Here is a 23,174-nt window from a genome sequence, read left to right on the forward strand (position 1 = left end):
GGTTAATATATGACAAAATCCGTGGAAATTTTTTGTAACAGATTTATGCTTAACAAAATTTGGGTAGCAATCCCCTGTAATTGGCTTATTTACTAAAATTCTGGGTAAATTTCGTCTAATAGATTTATACATGCAAAAATTTGGCAGCACTTCCGTGTAACTGGCTTATTTATTAAAATTTTGGGTAAATTTCGTCTAATAGATTTATATACGCAAAATTTGGGCTGCACTTCTGTGTAACAGGCTTATTTAATAAAAATTTGGGAGAATTTTTAATAGGTTTATATTCGTAAAAATTTGGGCCCGTATAACAGGTTTTTGGCCAAAATTTGGGCAGCACTTCCGTATAATATGTCCTTTTAACTTAACGCCCAACAAATGGGTAACTAAACTCTCAACTATCGCTTTCTCAATGTAACCGCCCAACAAATGGGTAACTAAACTTTTAACTATCGCTTTCTCAATGTAACTGCCCAATAAATGTGTAACTAAACTCTTAACTATTGCTTTCTCAACTTAGAAGGTCGACTGTCCTTGGCCACCACTTTTTAACTTACTATCTATTCTTTTTTTTCTTTTTCTTTTACTGTACTTTACTTTCTAACTTATTATCTATTCTTTTTTTTTCTTTTTCTCTTATTGCACTCTTACAACACTTTTTCAAATTAATTATATATATTTTTTCTTACTTGATATATTTTTTTTTTCTTTTCTTTTTCTTATTCTTCTTTAACACACTATTGAACATAAACTTGAATTTAAGCAAAAAATAAATTTTATTTTGCTTTTTTTCTACTTGTTATAACATCCGAAAAATAACACAAAAAAATAATCTACAAAAATAACAATAATAATATATTTGTTTTTTTTAACAACACAATTACTAAAAAAATCGATAAATAAATAAACATATATTTTTTACAATATTAGACCAATTATATCAGTTTCCCACATTATTTTCTACTATCCATAAATTCAAACTTATGGTAGTATAATGGAAAATATCATCCTATTGAGTTTTACCCAAAACTTCAATTTCAGAACCAAACTATTTTAAACACATATTTTCACTTTCAATAATGCCATTCGGGCCAATATTTATAAATATTTTTACGAGACATTAATGAAATGCTCGCTCCAGTGTCGAAATCAATGTACCTACGGTCAATTCTTAATTTAACCCTAGGACACTTACATGGTTCTATTATTCTTTCAATCATTAAAATTTCATGTTTTAATAGGTTGTACTATTGATCTATCTGAAATATCAATTTCATTAGAATATAATTTTTTGCATAAATTCAACTCGTAATTTAGAGGCTCAATTATATTATATTTTTTTTATAATATCACTAGGATATTTTTCCCATTTGAAATTATTAACATCCTTTTTATTTGGATATTTAACAATACCCATAGGATATTTTTCCCACTTAAAATCTTATTAGCTATATTATATTATATTATATATTATATTATATTATATTATATTGTATTTATAATTATATTATCAAAATAAAAAAATATTATTTTTTAACTTGGCTATTATTGTGTTAAAAAATATGACATTTATTTATATTAAATTAAATTTTAATAAAGATTTATCATAAATTTTAACGAACGTAAACGCGTTCATGAACGTGAGCGCGTTTCTTATTTTGAAAATGAACATGATGAAGAACATAGAATAGCTATCGGTCTTTGATTAAGCTATGAAATCATAACATAAACATCATATGTCCTCTGTGAAACTCATATCGATAACCCGGGCCACCACTCCACTGTCATTTAAGGCAGATTACCCAGGTCATGCCATCTATTTAATCATCAATAGAATATTGAAACCCACAAATATTCTTTCCACGCTGGAACTCTCTGGTTTCAGTTCTGATCAAACCAGCCCCGATGGGATGACCTTAGCTCCCTGGAACCAAGGTAAACCCCTCGATTGGGACTATACTTGTGTATATATCGTTTTGCCAGATCTTTCTCTTTCAACTCCATTATGAGAGAAGGAAACACAGAGACAAATAAATATAGCCACTTAAAAAAACTTTTGTTCGTTCCGGTAGTTTCAGAGATCTGTGGATTATTTGGACTCCAAGCCCTAAAATTATTCAAAACAATAGAGCAAAGATTACGTTTAATCACAGGTAAAAGAGGGCTTTTATTGGTGACAAAGAACATCGATCGAAATTTGCCGAAACTGTATATCATGGGATATTAAGCCCCACCCACCTAACCCAAATATTTATTAAAGATTCTCTTTAAATATATTTTTTTTTATAGATATGGTATGTTAATATTTGCAATTGTAAAAAAACGAATAGATATAACCATCAGGGAAACTAGGGATTTTTTATTCAAAATTAAGAGTATAGCCGCTGATGGCGATAACCTTTAAATAATTTACTATGATACTCCTTTTATTTTTTAAAAAATAAATTCGAATATTAAAAGTTCATGAATGATAAAGTGACCTTACAATTTCTTTTTTAATGCACTAAATATCAATCCGCTATTTCGAAATGAATACATCAGTTAAAATAAATCACTCTATCAAATAAAATGTACATTTTAAAAAAATGTAAACTACAACATATTTATAATAAAAAATATATTATATTGTAATCTTTTTTAATATTGAATTTGAAAATAAAATGATGTTCGTTCCTTTCATAAAGATATTCAAACAATTTTACAATATGCGTTGGATAGGGAAAACCTTTGCTTCCGGGGCGATGTGATGCGAGTTCAAAGCTGGTTGATGCAAAAATAAATATCAAAAGTAAAATTTCACCCGAAAGCCGATATTCGACTCAATCCGAGAGCGAACTCGATTTGATTCTGGGTCGACCGGCCGCATACATCAAAAATTTAACATATGATTATATAGTCTTTATCAATTTTATAACATTAAGATTTTTAATCAACCGGATTGGCTTGATAAAATAAACCGATTTTTGTCAGATAATTTTAACATTATATGATTCGTTATGTAAAAAGTACATAATCTGCAGAAAAAGCCTAAATAGACGATAATTTTTACAAATGGAGAGCATTTTTTTTTTAAAATATAATTTCTCTAAATTATATTATATTTTTATTGTTACCATTTATTATTTTATTCCAAAACAGGGGCGGGACTGGCCATAAGACCAGGTGAGCATTTTGCCCACGAGGCCCAGAGAAAATGTCGATTTTTGAGGCCTATCAGAGGAAAATATCAAAAACGAAGTCGATTAGAAAAAAAAAAATTATTATGTCCACATTATTTTTTCTTACCATTTATTTATTTTTAATGATATCTCTATTATTTGAATATCACATTCCTTAAGAATTGTCACGTCGTTTGACGCTATACATCATTACCACGTGATTTTCCTTGTTTTTTTTTAAATAAAGTGAAAACATTTCCTTTTGAGCTTTAGTAGGGTGAAAGCTAAGTTTTGATTAATTTATTATATTATATTTTTATACATTGATTTATTGTAGAAATAATATAGCAAACTTTTGTGATTGTATTTCTTGCTCTTAATTTATTGAAAATAAATAAAACCCAGGTTTAATAATTTTAATAAAATAAATTTTTGATCAATTTGATTTTCTAATGTTTCTTTTAATATTAATTGATTGTTAATTTGTGTTATTTTATTATTACTAACTAAGCTCAACTCAACGAACACAGATTGTTATAATCTCACCTAATATTTGGATTACAACGATTTACTTATCATTTCCAAACAAACCTAATAAAATAATCAACTTTATATAGCTATTTTTACACTTATTTATATTCTCATTGAATTGAGATGTAAAAAAGTCAAAAGTAAACAACTTATTTATATTTCATAACCCATAGATAGTAAATTTTTTTAATTATTACTGGCTGGTTCATCATATTTTTAAATATAAGTAATTTTATATAAATATGAATTTTATTTGAATTTCCAGTTCACATCTTGAGATATTATTTTTAACCTTAAGTTATAAATTAATATTAATAAATCTTTTTTGTAACATCATATGAGATAAAATAACATGATTACTTTAAGCCTTATATCAAAATACAATTCTTTAAAAAAATTATATTAAATTTTTATTTCATACTAATATATTATTTTTAGTTAAATTGATATATTTTTAAATATTATACATAGAGGTGCCAAAAAGAAATTTATAGGTGGAGCTGAAAAATTAAGAGAAAAAAATGTTGCTGGTTTCAAAGCAGCTGGTGCTGATCCAACTTAAATTATCTTTCTTTGATAAATCAATTTCTAATACTATTACTTCATGTAAAAAATCTATTTTTTTATGAATATCAGCAACTACCTCCCATCATATCTACCTGAAACAACTACATTATCTGCAATATCTTCTTTTATTATTGCATCAGTTCATACATTGCCACACCCACCTAAGATTATATTACCTACCATTACTGCAGATAAATTATTCACACACCCTGAAAATACATTATCTACAATTAGAGCAATTCCATCTTTATTATCCTCACACTTGTCAGAAGCAATTACATCAATAATGCCTTTGCATATTTCACAAAGTGGATTATCAGAATTGGATATGCATAAACATGAAAATTTTAAGTTGCAATTGACAGTTACTATACCTCAAAAACTTGCATTCTTAATGCAACATCCTATACAACTAATAGTAAATATGATAAATATATTCTCGAATAGTGATGAGTGAAAAAATACCTAGAAAATGGATTACAATAGAACTAATATGCAATAAAGCCAAAGCTGTGTACTGCTCAATCTGCCTGGCATTTGCAGTATGCGAAAATACTTTCACAACAGGCTCAACAAATTTTTGTCATATGCATTCAGTAATTAAAATAGATGAAATTCAATAGTACAAATTAATGCTGTCGAGGCCTACCTCAGAGCATCAAAAAACCAGTCATTTGATAATTCAATTAGTGTTAAAATATTAAATGAAAAAAATCGATAAATTTATAACAATTGTCCACATAATGATAATGAAACAAATATTTTATATAATAAAGTTTTTAGGCAAATAAACTTACCCTATAGAGAATCAAGACTGAAACACATAGCCACTTTGAAAATGAAAATTTGAATCATGGGAATTTCCTGTAAATGATTCGTATTATATCAAAAAATGATCAAACTCAGAGATCATTTAAAGAAGGCTATTTTAAAAAGCAAACGTAGTAAAGGAAAGCTTAAACTCTCTGACAAATTAAAATCGAAGGGAAGAGGTTTTTTCATAACCTTGTTGTCGAAAACAACTGTTAACAAAGTTATTCATGTTGTTCTTGATCAAATCGGAATTTAATAAAAAAAGGAGATTGGTAACAAACGGTTTAGTTTATAAATGGATAGTACTCAAGACATTAGCGTTTATGATCAAGCAACCATTTGCCTACGATACATATATAATGATAAAATAACAGAAAGGCTTTTTGCACTTACAAAAGTTACATACTCTTCTGGAAAAGGATTTTTTGATATCTTGAGTGAATTCTTTTTAAAACATAATAATAAATAAATTGGAAAATCATTTGATGGTGAATTTATTGGGTTGCAAGCTCTTATTAGACAAGAGACTCCAAGTAGTTTGTATATTTGGTGTTATAGTCACATATTAAATCTTTGTATATGTGATTCATGCAATATTGAAGGCAAAAATTTATTTGGATTATTAAACAGACGCAACTTTCTTCGGTGAATCATATAATAGGATGAATGCTTAGGTGAAACAGAATAACTCATAAAATAAGTTGAGAAGGCTGCAAAAAATAGATGAGACAAGGTGGTAGGCACGTGAAAAAGCCCTTAGATGGCTATATGGCAAAGAGAGCTTGCTCCCAATAACGATAAGTGTACTTCAATTTATAATAGATAATAAATCATTTGAGGCAAAAACCTCATCAGAAACGCAACTTTGATCGATAATTTATGCAAATTTAAGACTCTAAGTACTGCTATAATATATTTGGAAATTTTTGAAATAATGGGGCCATTGTTAATATCTTCAAACTAAGAATTTAGATATTTTGTCACCATGGAAAATGATAGAAGATGCTAAGTCTTCTGTATCATCGATAACTATTACATCGATAAAATAAAGCAATAAAAATGGCTTTTAATTTAAATGAAACACTTTCATATTTAAAGCTCCCAGAGAGTATCTGGGTACAGACTGCTCTGTCAAAAAATCGAATAGGACGAGCGAAGAGAATATATAGTGTCGAAGGCCAAGATGAACGTCCTCATATATCGATTGACCTTTATAGGGTCGAAGTATTTCGTCCTATAATTGATCAAATTATAAACAGCTTGTCGGAACGGTTTTCTGCGAATAAAGAGCTTATTTTATGTGCAATATTTGCATCCAAGGCATTTTGATGAAATAAATAGTAAAGGTATTTCTTCTGAAAAGGCCTTGAAAAAAATGGCACAATTGGGAAATATATCGAGTGTTAAATTACGTAATGAATTGTGTTCATTTGCCAGGGTATTCAAAATTTAGTGGCAGAATTAAATGAAATAGACGATGATATCGTATGTACAAGTGAGGAGTCATATGAAGTGGAATATTACAAAATGATAATAATTCATAGTGTGATAATAGATGTAACAAGTGTTTAATATGCGTGTATGAAATTCTTAAAAGATACAATATGCATATAAATGCATACGCTAATTTATTTTTGGCATATGAATACATTTTAACTTTATCATTTACGCTGGTTGATTGCGAGAGAACATTATATATTAATTCTTTTATTTAAATCTTATTTATATCTATAATATGATCGGTGTCTGATTTTATAAGTGCAGCAATTTTATTCTCTGTGCAATATTGTATTATTGGAATAATTTTATATGTGCGATTGATTTTATTTATTAAGTATGTATTATTCTATATTTAACATGTGATGTATGATTTGATTTTATAGTGCAATATCGTTGTAAATCTAATATAAAATATATATGTGCGATGAATATGATTTTAGATGTGCAATGTTTTAAAATAAAATATATGATTATCGTTTCATTATTCTTTTTTTAAAAAAAATGTAAATCGTTTGCCTATTTTCAAAAATAAGAAGTAATAAAATTCGAAGAAGCCATTTAAAAGAACCCGGCCAAAGGCAGGCAAAAGCGGGCAGAAGACCCGCCAAATAAAAAATATGGGGGCTAAGCCCCTATAAAAGTGAGGCCGCTATAAAAAATGCCCACGAGGCCGTAGCGTCGCCAGTCTGCTCCTGTTCCAAAACGCATGTTTTTAAAAACTATTTGCCGAAAATGTATTCTACCTTGTGAAGTACCTAACCCTATGAATTTCCGACAATTTTGAATTAATTTTAATTAATAATAAAGGGTTAAATTAATATTGATTCACAATTTCATAGCAAAATTTCGGAGTTTATTATTAAATATAATTTTTTCAAGTTTGAAATAAATACTATAATTAAAATCTCGAAAATTATATATTAATATGAAAATAATTATACATTCTACCAATAATATGCACAATATAAATAGAACTAAATTTCAAAATAGGAATTTGATGCGAGATTTACCATTTACTATATGTTATATTGTTTGTTAATGATAAAAGCTTCAAAAATCAGTTGTTCCTTCATCCATAATTTGTCTAGGACTTATTTTGTTATAAAAGTATGCGTCTCTCCCAACATTTATAGCTTTATCAAATTTTTTTTTAAGAATAGGTATATTTTAATATAAAACAGTTATTATCTAATTTAAAAAAGTTTTGGTTATTGATATAAAGTCCCCTTGATTCAAAAAATAAATTTTTTGGGTGTGGAAGGGGAGAGGGTGCCATTATCATTAGTATACAATATAATCTGGAGTTTATTAATGAGTCCTCCTATCTTTACTAAACTCATATATAGAAATTAAGTTAATAAAATATTACCGTTTAGGCCCATAAATAACTTAAAATGAACCTACTCTCTCCCCAAATATAATTTAAGATTAATGATGTTTATTGTGCAGGCAATTTTTCCTACATTTATAATCTTCTTAAATTTTCTCTAACTGACTTAAAACATGTGATAATAATATTCAGTATAATTATTTTTTAAAAAATACCCTGATGTGGCTCACGATTTCTTTGATCTTCATGATAATGATTATTTCCTGGATTAACTAAATAAATAAAAAACTCAAATTATTAATGATTGATTAATTTATCCTAAACTATCACTGGTAACCAGATTTTCACATAGATGGTAACTAGGTGGAAGGAAAACTATTTTTTAAAATTTATATTACAATAATAAAATGTTTATCTTATTTATTATTTTCATGAAAATCAGGCCCCAAATGTGCATTCCATAGTTTTCTTTATACCAGATGATATTTATGATACCCTTGTTAAGAAATTATAATCACTCTTATTTATAATGTTATAAAGGTTTACAAAGTATTTAAATTAAATAAATTACCATATTTTTAAAATTAAATAATAATAATGAATTATTCAATTACTATCAGATGATATTTTAGTGATGTGCCATAACATGTCGCCGTTCTTGTCTGGTATAAGACTAGCTATTAATTCGTGCGATTTTGCCCTTTTCAATACATCGGTCCCAGAATCATTTTTAATAACTGAATTAGACAACGAAAAACATTTATTTATTAAAAAATAGGAATTTATAATTTAATAGTTTATTATATAAGTTTTAAAAATAATGAAAAAAAAGTAACTTGCATAAGACCTTTAAAAAGAGGGACTATAATTCTAATAAAATCAGAGGAAAACCACCCAAAAATTTCCCTTAAGGAAATCCTGCTACCCCTATAAATAATAAATATTATAATATAATATACCTTTAGTTGGAATGACATTGCAGGAGCTTGTACCTATTTCCTTGATAATTTGAATAGGTATATCACGTTCACAAGATTTAGGACTTAAATGACCTTCATATGGCTCAGAGTCTATTTATTAGTTAGTGTTAATGGTAAAAATATATACAATTTTAATATTAAAAAATACCCATTAAATCCCAATATTTCCGAAATATATATTTTTTATTTATTCATATTAAGCATGTCATCTGAACAATAAAATATCAAATCAAAAACAAAAAAAAAACACTGATAAAAAGCAATAAATATTTTATCCCGAAAAATATTACTCAAGCTTGAAGATTTTGATCATAGATGGCACAAAGGTTTGTACTTCTATTAGCGAAATCTCGAGTGGCTCAAATAATTAGTCATTTTTTTATTAAAGAAATTTTCTATAGTTAATGACGTTTTTGATGTATTGTGGCTATCGTATCTTTGTTTGGTAAAAGATTATTCAATATTATCATTGGCCTATCTAGTTGCCCCTTTGGATCCTGCTAAATTTATATAAGGCCAATTCAACTTAAAACTAAGGTGAATCATGCCAGCTAACATGTTATCAAAATCGTAAAAAAAATTAATTTATATAATATGAGGGCATTTATTATAAGAAAAGAATACTCTTTCATCAAAAGATAAGAAATCATTTGTTTTTTAAGTAAAAAAAAATTTATTACAGTATATCACCTTCATCTTAGTTTTAAAAATATAATATAAACCTCATAAAATTATTCAATCAGGATTGCAAGATCTCCCGCCTTTGGAGTAATTTCCCTATTTTTTACATTAGTTTATTCCAAAACACGCCGTCTATTGATTTATGCTTTTCCCCGATTTTTCAAAAAAAATTCTCCCGTTTTTTTATAAATCGATCTCCAAAACTTATCAATTTAAAATAAGGTAATAATATTAAATCTTTTTATTTTAAAATAAACTATTATGATAAGTCATATAATAATTACTTCCTCTGAAACTGATAATGAAAATGATTCTATGTAAATGTGCAATAAGTATTTTAAAATTTTTTAAAATCAATCTATATAAATAATATTTTAGAAGTAAACAATTATTATTTAAAATTTTAACAGTTTTATATGCCCTAATAATTTTTGATTTAAAGTTTTCACCTGATATTCCATTTTTTGCCAATTTTATTCCATTAATTTAAATTATATAAAAATTTCAATAAACAAGTTTAACATCCAAAATAGTTTTTAAATCACATCTAAAACCTCGAATTCCATTTATTTTAATATGCAATACAAAATTTAATATCCGCCATGAAAGAGTCCATGTTGTAAAAAAACATTCAACAAGGCAAAATATATATTCAATTTAAAAAATAAGGATACATCAAATAATATCCAACAGTATACTTAAAAACAATCAATTATGTGATGATAATACTGCAATAGTAGAAACGGATCACACGATAAAACATTCACTTAAACTTATTGCCTATCATCTTTCCTTTTTCAAAAATAGCCCATAGCATAAAAGGTATAAGAATAAAAGTCTCAAAAATGGTGTTAAATATGATAGGTCCTGAAACTAAGAAACAAACCATTCGGAGAAATTGAAGGATATTACGTCTATACTTGTGCTGAGCCATGAAAATTGCAACCTTTTACTATCAAATACAAATGTCTTTTTAAGCTGTAAGTGTGAATTTCGGAAAAGGCAAAGTGTAATGACGGAATTATTCGTTTTGAATGAAAATATCATCCCTGTCTTTGCCATACAATTCACAATACAGAAAAAAATAGACATGCTTCATTATCAATAGACATAGAAATAATTGTTATGAAATGTAATGCCGAATTCAGCAGTTTCACAAACAGGGTATATGTTTTAAAAATTTTTATAGATTCTCGATATTGATATTGAATGGTCAGAATTTCTATGAATTGTTCCAACTATGCCTATCATTAATACCGGCTCAAATAATTTAATAAATAATTATTTAGCTGTTAAATCTTATTTTTTATCTCAAAAAAAATCCCAATATTAAAATTATTTTTTTCAAATGTAATGGCCGAGGTTTATTTAAGCCTAGTTATTAATAACGTTGTAAAAAAATTGCAATCAGAAAATTCAATTGCAGTGACATTAGTAGTGAATAAATTAGTTACAACTTTAAAAACCCAAGTTATCAATATCTTTATGACTTTGTCGAAAGACAAAATTTTATAAAGATCAATCGCATCATTTCAAAATGAAGTTAATAAATTCGTTAAAATAATCATTTCGTATTTAGAAAAAAAATATGAATTTAGGGAATCTAAGTATTAAGAGGTTCGATAATGAATTTAAATTCGAGGAAGTTGAATTAATAATAATCAATTTTAATATAAAAGATGTCAATTCGATGAATTATTCCAGGAATTCGTTGCTATAAATATATTTATAGAACAAAATAATAATATATTGAATTTGGTTCGTGAAAACAAATGTGTACATTTTTTCAAAGAATATTGCAAATTTTGTTATAATATGCAATATTATGATCTCGTAACCACATTCAAACGCTGGTTCAGAGCGCATATTTAGTTTAATGATAAATTTCTAGCTGAAAGACTTATCTTTATCAGCTTTAGAAGCGGAATTAATGATCAAACATTATTTTAATAATACTTGTAAAGAATTTAAGATTTATATAATAAAAAATAAAAATTTAATTATTAACATAAAATCTCTGAAAAATATAAATAAAAATATTTACTTAAAAAAAATATATACTATCCTTCCTTTATTTTACTGAAAGAAATATTCACCAGGATTATTTGTTATAAAATTTTTTCTTTTGAATTATAGTTAATTCTCCCGCTTTTTGTTTGAATGAATCTGGCAATCCTGCTTATTTTAAGCCAGAAGTTCATATTTTTTTAAAAAATTGATTTACAAATTCTTAAATAGACAATAAGTAATATTTCTTTTTATTTTTAAAATTTTGTCGCGGAATTAACTTTATTATAAAGAATTAGAATACAAAAAAATAAATTTCCACTATTGATATTGAAAGGTATTTTTTGGTATTTGGAGAGTGGGAAAAATTTAATAATATATATATTTTTTTCTGCTAAACTATTTCCATTTCCATATGTCATGACCAAATGTCATCACCCTTACCCTCTTCATCCGCATTATTACTTATATAGTCTAGTGGCAAAAGGATAATATTCTCATCTGGACTAACGATTAGGTAATTGGTCTAAGACACTTTTTAAATGAGAAAATCTCAACATATAATTTGAAAAAATAATCCCAATGTTTATTTTTGGAACAAATGAAATATTTTACCTTATAATTTTCGAACATGCTGAATGATGATATCCGCAATAAGCATATATTGGATTTTTTTGTTTTAATTGGATGCATTAAAATTTTTATTTAAAAATGATCAATATTTTTAATTTTTACAAAAAAAATCTATTAGAAATCTAATAAAAAAAATTTTTACCATCATTTTATAAAAGTGATTTCTAAAGCTATACTCACTAAAAATGAAAACATTCCTCATCCTTAAAAGTGTATTATTGGAACATTGGGATTTAATGGGTACACGTTATTTTATGTCTGCGTATAATAAATGTTATTGTTAAACAAAAATTTACTTGACTTTGTAGAATTAGAATCCCTGAAAGGACGGAGTTTCGTAATTCGCATTGGCATATGATGATTTTATTTTTATATAATTTTTCGTTATTGTTAAAAAATGAATATAAAATATATTTATTTTAAACAATTATTACTTTCTTTTTAAAGTAAATATAATTGTGTTAATTAAAAATATTGAGTTATTTATGAATGCTGAAGTTTTTGATTTATTTTTAGAGATATGTTATGGCACGAGTTTTACCAAAAGACTAAAGATCCAGGCTGTCAATTTAAAATCGAAAGCTCTAAAATATTTATGATAAATGGTTAAAATCGAAGGCTTAATTGCTCTATAAATTGGAAAGCTCAATGATAAGCAGAATGGGTTATATAATTTGAGTAAAAACTGGCCCGTATCGGCTGGGCAAAGGGGCTGCTTCTCATAAGTTCGATAACTCAAAAATATAAAAAAATTAGTTCAACAAGCGATTTTTTTTTCAATTATTTATTTTTCTATTTTTAAAATTTTCTATCTGAATAAGGACCTGTCAAAAACGCCTGGGAACCCTCTATAGCCGAATGCTTAAGACTAACTGACATAAAATGGAATCTGATTGTAAATAAACATTTGTATAATATTTACTTATTATAAAATGATGATCGATTATTATTCTCTTTATTTTTAGTGTCGTCGTATTTATTATCGAATTTTTCAATGAAAAATGGTTTAACTGTGTATGTTACATTTATGGGAACGTTATAATAATCATATTTGTTTGAATCTTCCTCTCTATCCTTTTTAAAAGTTAAAGGATAGTCTGGGTTGTAAGCCGATTTAATGTTGAGTACATTTGTATTTGTATCATTGGGTGTATAATAAATTTCTTTATTTAATTGTTTGCTATTGTCATCTATAGAGTATTTATCATAATGTAAAAAATTTAATGATGTTCCTGGATTATTTAAAGGTTTTTCGTTGAAGTAATTGTATGTTATATCTTTATCTGCATGCGCTTTATAGGGTTGAGCGCATATATTCATATTGTTAGGGTAGATGGAAGGCTTATTATTCATTAGAGTATGTGTTCTTGTATTTAAATTATGGTTTTCTTGAACATTTTGACAATTTAAATATATATTATTATCAGGACTATATTTATTAGAATATGATGAAGCTGACCCACCAGGAAAAACATTTAATTTTAAAGGAATATGTGAAGGTTCGTTATGATTATATTTATATGATATATTATCGGGTGTAGCTGTTGAATAATCTTCATCTGAAAACTTTTTCCATCTTTTGCTTACAGCTTTTAACTCATCTAAATGAGGGGTGTAAGTAAAGGGTTTATGATCAGGTGGGGCTGAAGCTGCTTTACTCAAAACTTGTTCAAGAATTCTTTGCGCTTTTTGGGTAGAATCTCTGTTAAGTTCGTCATTGTCGTTATAATGAGTATTCGAAGGCTAATTAAAAAAAAATCAAAAATAATATGAAAAAAAAGAATATAAAAATAACTCAAAAATATTTAATAAATAAAAAAAAATTAATAGGTATAATACAAATTTAAAACCACTTTGCAAGTTATAAAAAATAGATTTTCCGGCAATTATATACAATTTATAGCAATAAAATGCTTTTAACTCTCTAGAGAGAAGGATATTTAATTTAGCGTAAGCCTAAGTATACTAAAATCAATTATAGTAACATTCGGCCATGTATATCAAATCAAACCATATAATCGATATAATTGTGATTATAAAATATTTTTACTTGGTTATTAATTATTTAAATAAAATGAAAAGAAAATTAGCGAATCAAATCATTATTTGAAAAGTAAGAAAGAATGTTGTCAGAACATAAAGTACAACCAAAAAAAAAGATCGAAATAGGAACATATATTTTTATACAAAATAGTCTGTACAATATAATATATTTAAAAAACGCATACCATTTAAGAATAGAAAATATTTTATTTGTTTTGGGGAATAAAAATTGCCAACTTTGAATACTTTCAAGTTAGAGTTAATATATAATTTTATACGCCATATGATTCACTTTTTATTATTATTGTTGGAAACCTCTCATTAAAACTATCAAATTTCTTAATATTAAAAATAGTTAAGTCATCACTTTTATTTTTAAATATGACAATTTTTATTATAATATAAAATTCGAATTAGGAAATGATAAATGTTGATGTTTTACTCGGAATTTAGCCTTATTCGGTGCTCCGACTGTTCCAGGGAGTGGGGGAGGAATTAATACGTTAGATATAGTAGCTACACAAGCATCAGAATTGTGATTATCGACGTTTTGCATGGTTTTTATGATTTGAAATTAGCATTGACAAATGAAGAGTTTATTTAAAAAAATATTTATAAATTTGTGGTAATCTAATGAACTTATTTAGAATGCTTTTTTTATTTATCCGATTATCAATTTAATACATAATATAAAATGAGGAGGGAATTATTATTGATGAATGAAGTCAACATATTATTCATAAATAAGTTTGAGTTTAACCAAACCAACAAATTATCGTATTAAAATTAATCCATCAAACATAATTAAACAACTGCCATACGAAAAGTATTTATTTCCTATTTATTTCTGAAATCGTAAAAGTAAAGATCTCAGAAATGTTATTGATCTTAAAACTTTTCCAATAAATCTAAAAAGATTAGATTTAAAATATAAAAAACTTTTTTAAAAAATATTTTCCTATTTTAAAATCTTATAAAATTTTAAGACAAAACAAAACACATGTTTTTTATTTAAAGTTTTTTAAAATTTATTTGTCATATGATATTTGGCCTTAAACTTGAAAATAAATTTGAAAAGCTTTTAAAATATCTTTTAAAACGCAGCAGTAGTTAGCCTATTTAAAAAAGTATACAATTTATTTAAAAGCTCACCAGGGCAAAACGAAATAGGCTATCTTAGCTGAGCTAGATATCTAAGATATCGATGGAATAGACGTCTGGTTCCAATCCAAAAAATAAAATTTATTTACAAGCATGATATGTGAGGTTTAACAAAATGTAAGAAAAGTGATAAATGTTTTATGTATCGGGCAGTTTTACTAGTGAGCTCCAATAATAAATTAAAAATACTTTAAAATATCGCATTTTGATTGTTCCTCTTTATTAGGTATAAAAATAAAGCTCGCCTAAATCGAATAATGAAATTTAGAGTCAAGTCCAAAATTTTTACGATTGAATTCTTTCAAATGAGTTGATCCGTTTATGATCCATAGGCTGAGCACATGCTTGGGGTGTTAAATCTGTTAACAAATAATAATTATATTTATAAATTTTAATTATTGGAAAAATATACTATAAAATTACATTTACAGATATAATTATGAAATTATATATTAAAGCATTAAAAAATTCCTATATGTTGTCCAATATACAAATTGTAGCCGCATATGCATTATATCAAGGCCGTAGCTACGGGCAAAAAAATTTTTTAGGCCCCAAATCTCGCCTCCAGAACATTGACCCCAAAAATGATCCCCAAAAATTTTTCCGGTCCCCCAAATTTAAAAAAAATGGGCTGCTATAACATGGAAGCTCAAAAGCTCATTTAAATTTAATAATAATTTGGCATGATAAAAATTTTAATATAAATAAGGGTAGAGATAACAAAAATTTTGGTAAGCCAACAAATTAACCGTAATCGTTATTATCTTAAATCAATATTTAATTTGATGCTATTTCTAAACATACAGAAGCTATCTTTTCGTGGGACGGGTTCAACAAAAATTACGGATGCTGCAAAAGATGAAAACATAATTTATTCTTCTGGACTATTTATAGCAATGTTTTCATACAGTAAATAAAAAGATCCTGAATTAAATAAAATTATCAAATAAATACCCAAAATACATCACCCCAGATTCAAAACGAAGTAATATCTATTATAAAGTAGATATGATGCTTGAAATACCTCATATAAATATAACAAAAGTGAGTGCCTTTTTTGTCTTAAGGCTGGTGTGACAAAAAATTCAGATTGCGAAAACATAAGCATAATTATTTGCTATACTTTTTCTGGAGAAATCCAAGAAAATTTAATAGGAATTATTAATTTACAGTTTTCTACTCAAAGCATTTCTGATTGCATTTTAAAGCAACTTTAGTTAATTATTAATTCAATGAATATAATAAGGCAGGCATATGATGGTGCAAACGTCATGTCTGATCAAAATGAAGGAGTGCACCTAATTCAAAAAAAAAAATTAATAAAAAAAAGTTCCTTTTATGCATTGCTACAACCACAAGTTGCATCTTGAGGTTCAAAATTGGTATAATATTGTTATCATTTCAATTTTTTTAATGCATTGTTTAATTTTTTTTTAGACATTTTAATGTATCCTGTAAATATACAGGTCATACTCTTAAGATACTTTTAGACCAGAGTTGGACTGGTCATTTAGAAACATCTCGCAGCATTTATGAGAAATTTGAGGCTATTGTTGAAGTATTTTTTTACTTTTCTGATAAAAATCTTAACTTAGAGGTTTTCACTCACGATTCAGTTGAAGCCTCTCCTCCTATTATCTCAATGCGTTAATATAATTACGTTGTATTAGCTATTGTGAGATATTAATAACAATAGATCCACTAAATACGTATCTACAGTCAGTAGGTACTAATCTAGGAATATAAAAATAAAATAAGCGATAATTCTTTTTATTTAATAAGAATTAAGGCTGAAAAACTTTTAACAAATTTTAATCTCTTCTCCCAAAAATTATCATGGGTAGGTAAAACGCTTACAAATTTTCAAGATTGTTTAGTCAAAACCAAATTACGATTGCGAATTATACTCCAATTGAAGTTCTTTATAAATAATTATTATAAAATTATTGATTACTTTGTTGATCGTTTTTTAGATAGATTACACGAAATGATTATAATCTTCTATCATGTTTTAATACATTGTCCCACCTTGACCTTTATTATTTTATACCAGATAAAATGGCCCCATTAGAATCATTATCAAACTTAAATATAAAAACATTAAATCATGAAATGAAAATAGCAAAAGGGTTAATAACTGCAGAAAGAAACACATAATTTTGAAAATATCTTAAATATTATGTATAAAAATATATCATCTTGCATTTAAAGAATTGTAAAAATGCTATTCAGCAGCCATCATCAATGGTACAACGGATTCTTGTGAGGCTCATTCTTTACACTTAAGAGTTCTATCAAGCACTAGAGAATCGAAGAAAGATAAACGCAAACAAAATTTATTACTAATGGCTTATGAAAAAGAATAATGCGGAATTTATCTATTAATTCACATATGTTAAATAAAAATTAAAATCGTCGATTATAGTATAGTATTATTTTGTTTATTCATATTATACTATTATTTTGTATTCAAATTACATTTACAAATTTTTAAATAAAAATAGCAAAAAATTTATATGAATGCTTAATTATTTGTATTATTTTTAAAAAATAGTGCCCCCCCCCCCCAAGTAAGCAACTGCCCCCCCCCCAGCTGGAATTTCCTGGTTACGGTCCTGTATTATATAAAATGATAGATTTTTGTTTAAAAAAACCCCCTTTTAGAAAAAAGTCTACCCCTCTTTATAACCTCGTGGTCATTATAATCCCGATCCATATATCTATAAATGCAAAAAAATCATATTTTGGAAAAATGATGAGTTACGGAGTTTTCGAGGGAAAACTACGATATAATTTTTAAAATGCTAGAAGTCTGAGACTTATTTGAATATTTGAATGTGACAAGTGTCATAATTGAGTGTAAATATTTGTAAAATAATTGTTAAATTATTAAGTTACATTTTATATTTAGATTTATAAAATTTGATTTTTTGTGAAGTCATTATATTATGTATTGCAATTTTTGAGTTATTTTTATTTTATACAGTTTTATTTTTAATTATAATTATGATTCTCTTCAGCATGATTTTGGGGTTTATAATTTTAAAAAAAAATATATTTTTAACCTATTATTGTTTTGAATTATTTTTTTATGAGTAATAGCTTCCCTATAAAAGGGAAGCAAATTGAAATGTAAATTTTTTTTCCTTTTTGAATTAATTTTTTTTCTCTTTTATTATTATAAAAATTCTTATTGGAATTTAATAAAGATTATCATTTATTCTGGTGTAATTATATAGAGTAAATGGAAATAGGTTACCTACCAATATTCTAGAGCGAAGCGGGCAACTCAAGTGGGTACCGTTGACCAAAAATAAGGTAAAAAAACCAATTCTTTTGATAACATATTTTATTTTTATGGAAATATTGGGGAGCACGGTAGTTATTAGACGTGGTAGTGGAACAAGTGACCGTCATTATTGGAAGTAGTCGTGTAAATTATGAAGCAGTGTCATTATTAGAAGTATTAGTGAAAAGTGTGAACAGTGGCCATTATTATTGGAGGGAGGTGATAGTGAAAAAGTGTGGAACAGTATTATGTACTGTTGTATCTTTTCAGCGTTAATTTTATTATCATATAATATGGTTTAACTTTACACGTAGTTAAAATCTTCTTAGTAAAGTTAATTATCAATTTTTTTAAATAATATTTAAAAATGTTTTTAAAAAAATATTTAGTGCTATTAAATTATATATAAATTGGCAAAAATCATTGATATTTAAATATTTCATAAACTTCAATGAAGAGCTTTAAAATAAAAAAATATGTGGAGTTACAGTACAATATACTGGGGGGGGGATTGTATTAGTGATATGGATGTGCAGTTTATACTTTGATAGGAAAATATGGAGAGAGAGAAGTATTCGAATTCGTGGGCAGTCGTTATTGGTGGAAGAACATAATGGAGAAGTTGATAGATTGGCTAGAGTAACGTGGTTTTGGTGTAAGAGATAATGAGAGGATGAGTGAATGATGATGAAATTGGGAGGATAAAAAATGAAAATGATGATGAGAGAGGTATGACCGTTTACAGAGGACGTCGAGATGTGTGGCGACCGTTTAGTATTGAAGCGCAAAGGAGCCAAAATGTGGTTTGTTTTAAATGTGGTGTCAGAGGACATTGTGATGAATTGCAGAGATGTCAAATGTTTTGCATGTGGAGAAAAGGGTCATATTTCAACGTATTGTCCGGATAAAAGAAATAGATTACGATGCGCAAAATGTGAAAGGTTCGGGCATGCAGAAAATGATTGCAGAGTTGGAAGGGTAGAAACCAGAGGAGGCTTTTCACAGAGGGGAGAAAGTTCAAATGCTATCAATGTGAGGAGTGTGGGGAAGTAGCAGCAAAAGAAGAAATAGATGCCGAATACAATATCGTGTGTTTCAAATGCCAAAAAAGGACATTGGGCGAGAGATTCCGATAAGGAATGATTATATGGTTGTGAGAAAAAGAGAATTCAGGCCGAGGCGTTGAGAACGGAGAGGAAAGACATGGTAATGAAGATGTTGCGGGAGGAGGTTAAAGAGGAACAAGTATATCTTCAGAGTCCGTAGGTGTGGTTGAATATAAATGTGAAGATGGTGTCTATGTTGTTTGATATGGGTGCGACAATCTCAGTAATGGGTTATGAAGATTTTAGGAGACTTTGGCTGAATAACGTGATAATTAGGGAGACAAAGGCAATTTGATGGATCCGAAATGGAGATGATGGGAAGAGTGCAGATAGGCGATGTAAGGAGTGAAGGATGCAAGATGTTGAATTTGTGGATAATAATAGGAGAGTAGAACCGGTAATGGGGTGGGACTGGATTACGTGTGTGGGCTCGGAATATGATTTTTGGGGAGTATTTTTGGCCGTCCAGGAAGAAACTAGATAGGAAATTATAAGATGGACAAGGAAGATGTGGAGGAGGAAATGTCCGAGAGTAATGATGAATAGATGGAGGGTAGAGACAATATAAAGGTGGGTGAGGGAAAATCCTTGTTTTGGAGTGAAAGTGAAGGAAATGTGAAAGACAGACGATATGTTTTGGGAAAGTCCAAGTTATGTCGACGGAGAGTTGGAAGATATCCAAGAATGGAAAAACGAAGTAGTGAAGTCATAGATTAGTCAGATGTGTGAAAACTCAATAGAATCGAGAGATGCTGATAGGTGAGAGGGCTTGGAGAGGGAATGGAATGTGTACAAAGGGAGGTTGAAAGGTTAGTGGAGGAGTATGGAGAGATATTTGGTGAAGAACTGAGTTGTTTGAAGGATTATGAAGTAGAAATTCAGATGAAAGATAGATGTGCCGAAATATCATGCTGTGCGCCGAGTGCCTTTGAGTGGAGGCAGGAGGTAGAGCAAGAATTAGATCTCTGGGTGTAGGAGGGCATAGTATGCCCGGTTAAGTGCAGCTGGTGGGCGACGCCTTTAGTACCAGTGAAAGAAGCTAACAAGAGGTTGCATTTGTGTGCTGATTTCCGGGTAACCTTAAATCCATGGGTGGTTAAGATGAAGTATCCGTTACCCAGAATAGAGGAAATATTGACTAATTTGAAAGGGGGCAGATATTTTTCGGCAGTGGATTTTTCGAATGCACATTTGAAATTGCGGGTGAGGAAGGAGATGCAGAGATTGTTGATGATAACCATGCCAAAGGGGTTGTTCGCTTTTCGAAGTTTGCCATTTGGGTTCATATTTCTGCAAATATTTTATCGGACGATGGCGGCTGTGTTTCAGGGATTAGAAGGAGCATTTTACTATATGTATGATGTGTTGATAACGGGGGTCACGTCGGAGCAATATAATCGAAGATTGGAAGAGGTGTTTTGAAGGATTAAAGAAAAAGGTATACGGGCGAGTCTAAAAAAAGTGTCAGAAGTAACCAGAATGTTAGAGTATTTTAAGCGTGTGCGCGGAAATAGTGGAGTATTTCCAGCATGTATTGCCGGAAATGGTGGAGTATTGGAGGTGGATGAGTATTTTCAGTGTGTCACTGGAAATGGTGGAGTCTTTTCAGCTTGCGTCGCAAAAGTGAGGAAGTATTTTTACTGGGAGTTAAAACTAATTTTTTTGTGTAATAAAATTAAAAAAAGGAAGTAATTATTTTAGGTTCACGTTAACTCATATATGAAGAAGGGAGAAGAACGGTAATTATGGAAATATGTCGCATGCAGTTAATATTCAGTTGCAATCAGAATATTCTTTATTAAAAAAGATTCACAAAATCATGCTACTGTTTATCTCTACAGTTAAAAATTGATAATATATTTTATGGCGCTATTGCTAAAAATAATATATTAAAATGTTCAAATAATACTTTAATTAATACATTTTTAAATGAAGCAGATATTTTTATTAAGACAATTTTAGAATATTTACAATCAAATTTGATTTTAATAACTCTATTTACAAATGTATAAATATTATGACCTTAGAACAGAAATAAATATATTAAAGATGCCGAAAGACATTGATGTCTTGGAGGAGATTGTAATTCTCTCTATTTTTTATGATTCGCCAAAATACTTAGAGTTAGATGGTCTAAGAGCAGAGGAGAAATGGGTAGAATTTTTTCGTAATAAAGATAAATCTCCATGCTTGGGAAAAATATGCGAGTATGTCTTCTCCTTACCTCATTCTAATGCTCATCCGAGCGCATTTTTAGCCTGATGAGGACTGCATGAAAAAAGGAGAGAAATCGGATTGCTTTAACAAAATTAGAGGCCGAGCTAATGGTTAAACAAATATATAATATGTCATGCTAGGAATTTTATAAATATCTCATAACGACGGTAAACATTTAGTTATATTATTTAAATCTCAAATAAAATATAATTAAGTTTTAGCAATGGCGCCATAAAATTTATTGCCAATTTTTAACTGTAAATATGAACACTTCTGCAGCATAATTTTGTGAATCTTTGTTAAGATTCTTCAGATTGCAACTACACATTAATAGCATGTAGTAGATTTCCTACATGTGAAATCATTCCTAAATATACCTTTGCCATTCTTTATGGAAAAAAAATTTCAAAATGTTAGGACAGCTTTTATAATCTTTATTTAAGAAATATTTTTTTAAAGGTTCAAAAAATTATAAAATTCTATCGATGGCGGGTATTAGGAACATATCGCAACCAACATTGTGCTGACTCAATTCTGTAAATACACTCTGTTTTTACCAAATTCACTGAGGCATTATCAGATCAGAAAGCTGACATGCAATTTATTGATAATCTCGAATCTGCTATATTTACCATCTATGTCTTTGGATTTTTCACTATTTGAGGGGAAAAAATTTAATAGTTTTATTGAAACGATTTTTATTTTGTTGAAATAGCGGAGGATCAAGGGAAATATTTTAATATTTCCCTTATTAGATGCATCTGTTAGAATTGCATATGTATGGTCATCTTTCAAATTGTCAAGAATTGACCTTCTGGATTTAGGTCCTAAAACATTTATGATAGCCTTGCTCATTTTTGTTCTACAAATATAGTTTTCTATTAGAGTCATTAAATATTATGGGGAAAAGATTCTACCAACATTGTGATGTTAAGTATCTCTGTGAATGTTGTATTACAAGATAAGTGATTACAATTGTCATAAACTGTAGTTGCATCTGTATTATTTCTTATTTTTGGAGTACCTTATTATGTATTTAAACGTGATAATTAAGCGCCTATCCCTATAATGTTATACACACACACGGTAGATTACCAATTGCGGTCCTTTTGCGGGACATTCGCATAAAATATATTTTTAATTGTAAAATTAAAA

General features: G+C 27.9%; 1 protein-coding gene across 2 annotated transcripts; it reads right to left on the reverse strand.

The window, feature by feature from the left end:
• Positions 1-6,955: 6,955 nt before the first annotated feature.
• Positions 6,956-15,025, reverse strand: LOC135929105 (putative uncharacterized protein DDB_G0282133). 2 transcript variants are annotated; one of them, XM_065465613.1, is made up of 7 exons: positions 14,686-15,013; positions 13,123-13,943; positions 12,497-12,519; positions 8,859-8,969; positions 8,514-8,636; positions 8,115-8,171; positions 6,956-7,702 (listed from the first exon to the last, which is right to left on the reverse strand). In XM_065465613.1, the coding sequence occupies exons 1-7, from the start codon at positions 14,797-14,799 to the stop codon at positions 7,620-7,622; spliced, it is 1,332 nt and encodes a 443-aa protein (XP_065321685.1). In that variant the 5' UTR covers positions 14,800-15,013; the 3' UTR covers positions 6,956-7,619. The 2 variants fall into 2 exon arrangements, with proteins under 2 accessions (XP_065321685.1, XP_065321686.1); XM_065465614.1 differs by lacking the exons at positions 6,956-7,702; positions 8,115-8,171 and adding an exon at positions 8,299-8,395 and having other exon boundaries at positions 14,686-15,025.
• Between the last annotated feature and the right edge of the window lie 8,149 nt (positions 15,026-23,174).

The sequence above is a fragment of the Gordionus sp. m RMFG-2023 genome, chromosome 4 (assembly GCF_954871325.1).
Source record: "Gordionus sp. m RMFG-2023 chromosome 4, tfGorSpeb1-WG-v2, whole genome shotgun sequence".
In the NCBI taxonomy this organism is placed as follows: domain Eukaryota; kingdom Metazoa; phylum Nematomorpha; class Gordioida; order Chordodea; family Parachordodidae; genus Gordionus; species Gordionus sp. m RMFG-2023.

Bases quoted from the DNA above. Each gene is read 5' to 3' on its own strand.
- LOC135929105 (XM_065465613.1), bottom strand. From the start codon at position 14,799: ATGCAAAACGTCGATAATCACAATTCTGATGCTTGTGTAGCTACTATA. The intron at 8,970-12,496 runs GTAAATTTTTGT...ACTAATAAATAG, and splicing joins TTCTAATTCTACAAAGTCAA to ACTCTGAGCCATATGAAGGT. The intron at 8,172-8,513 runs GTAATTGAATAA...TTATTTATTTAG, and splicing joins CACTAAAATATCATCTGATA to TTAATCCAGGAAATAATCAT.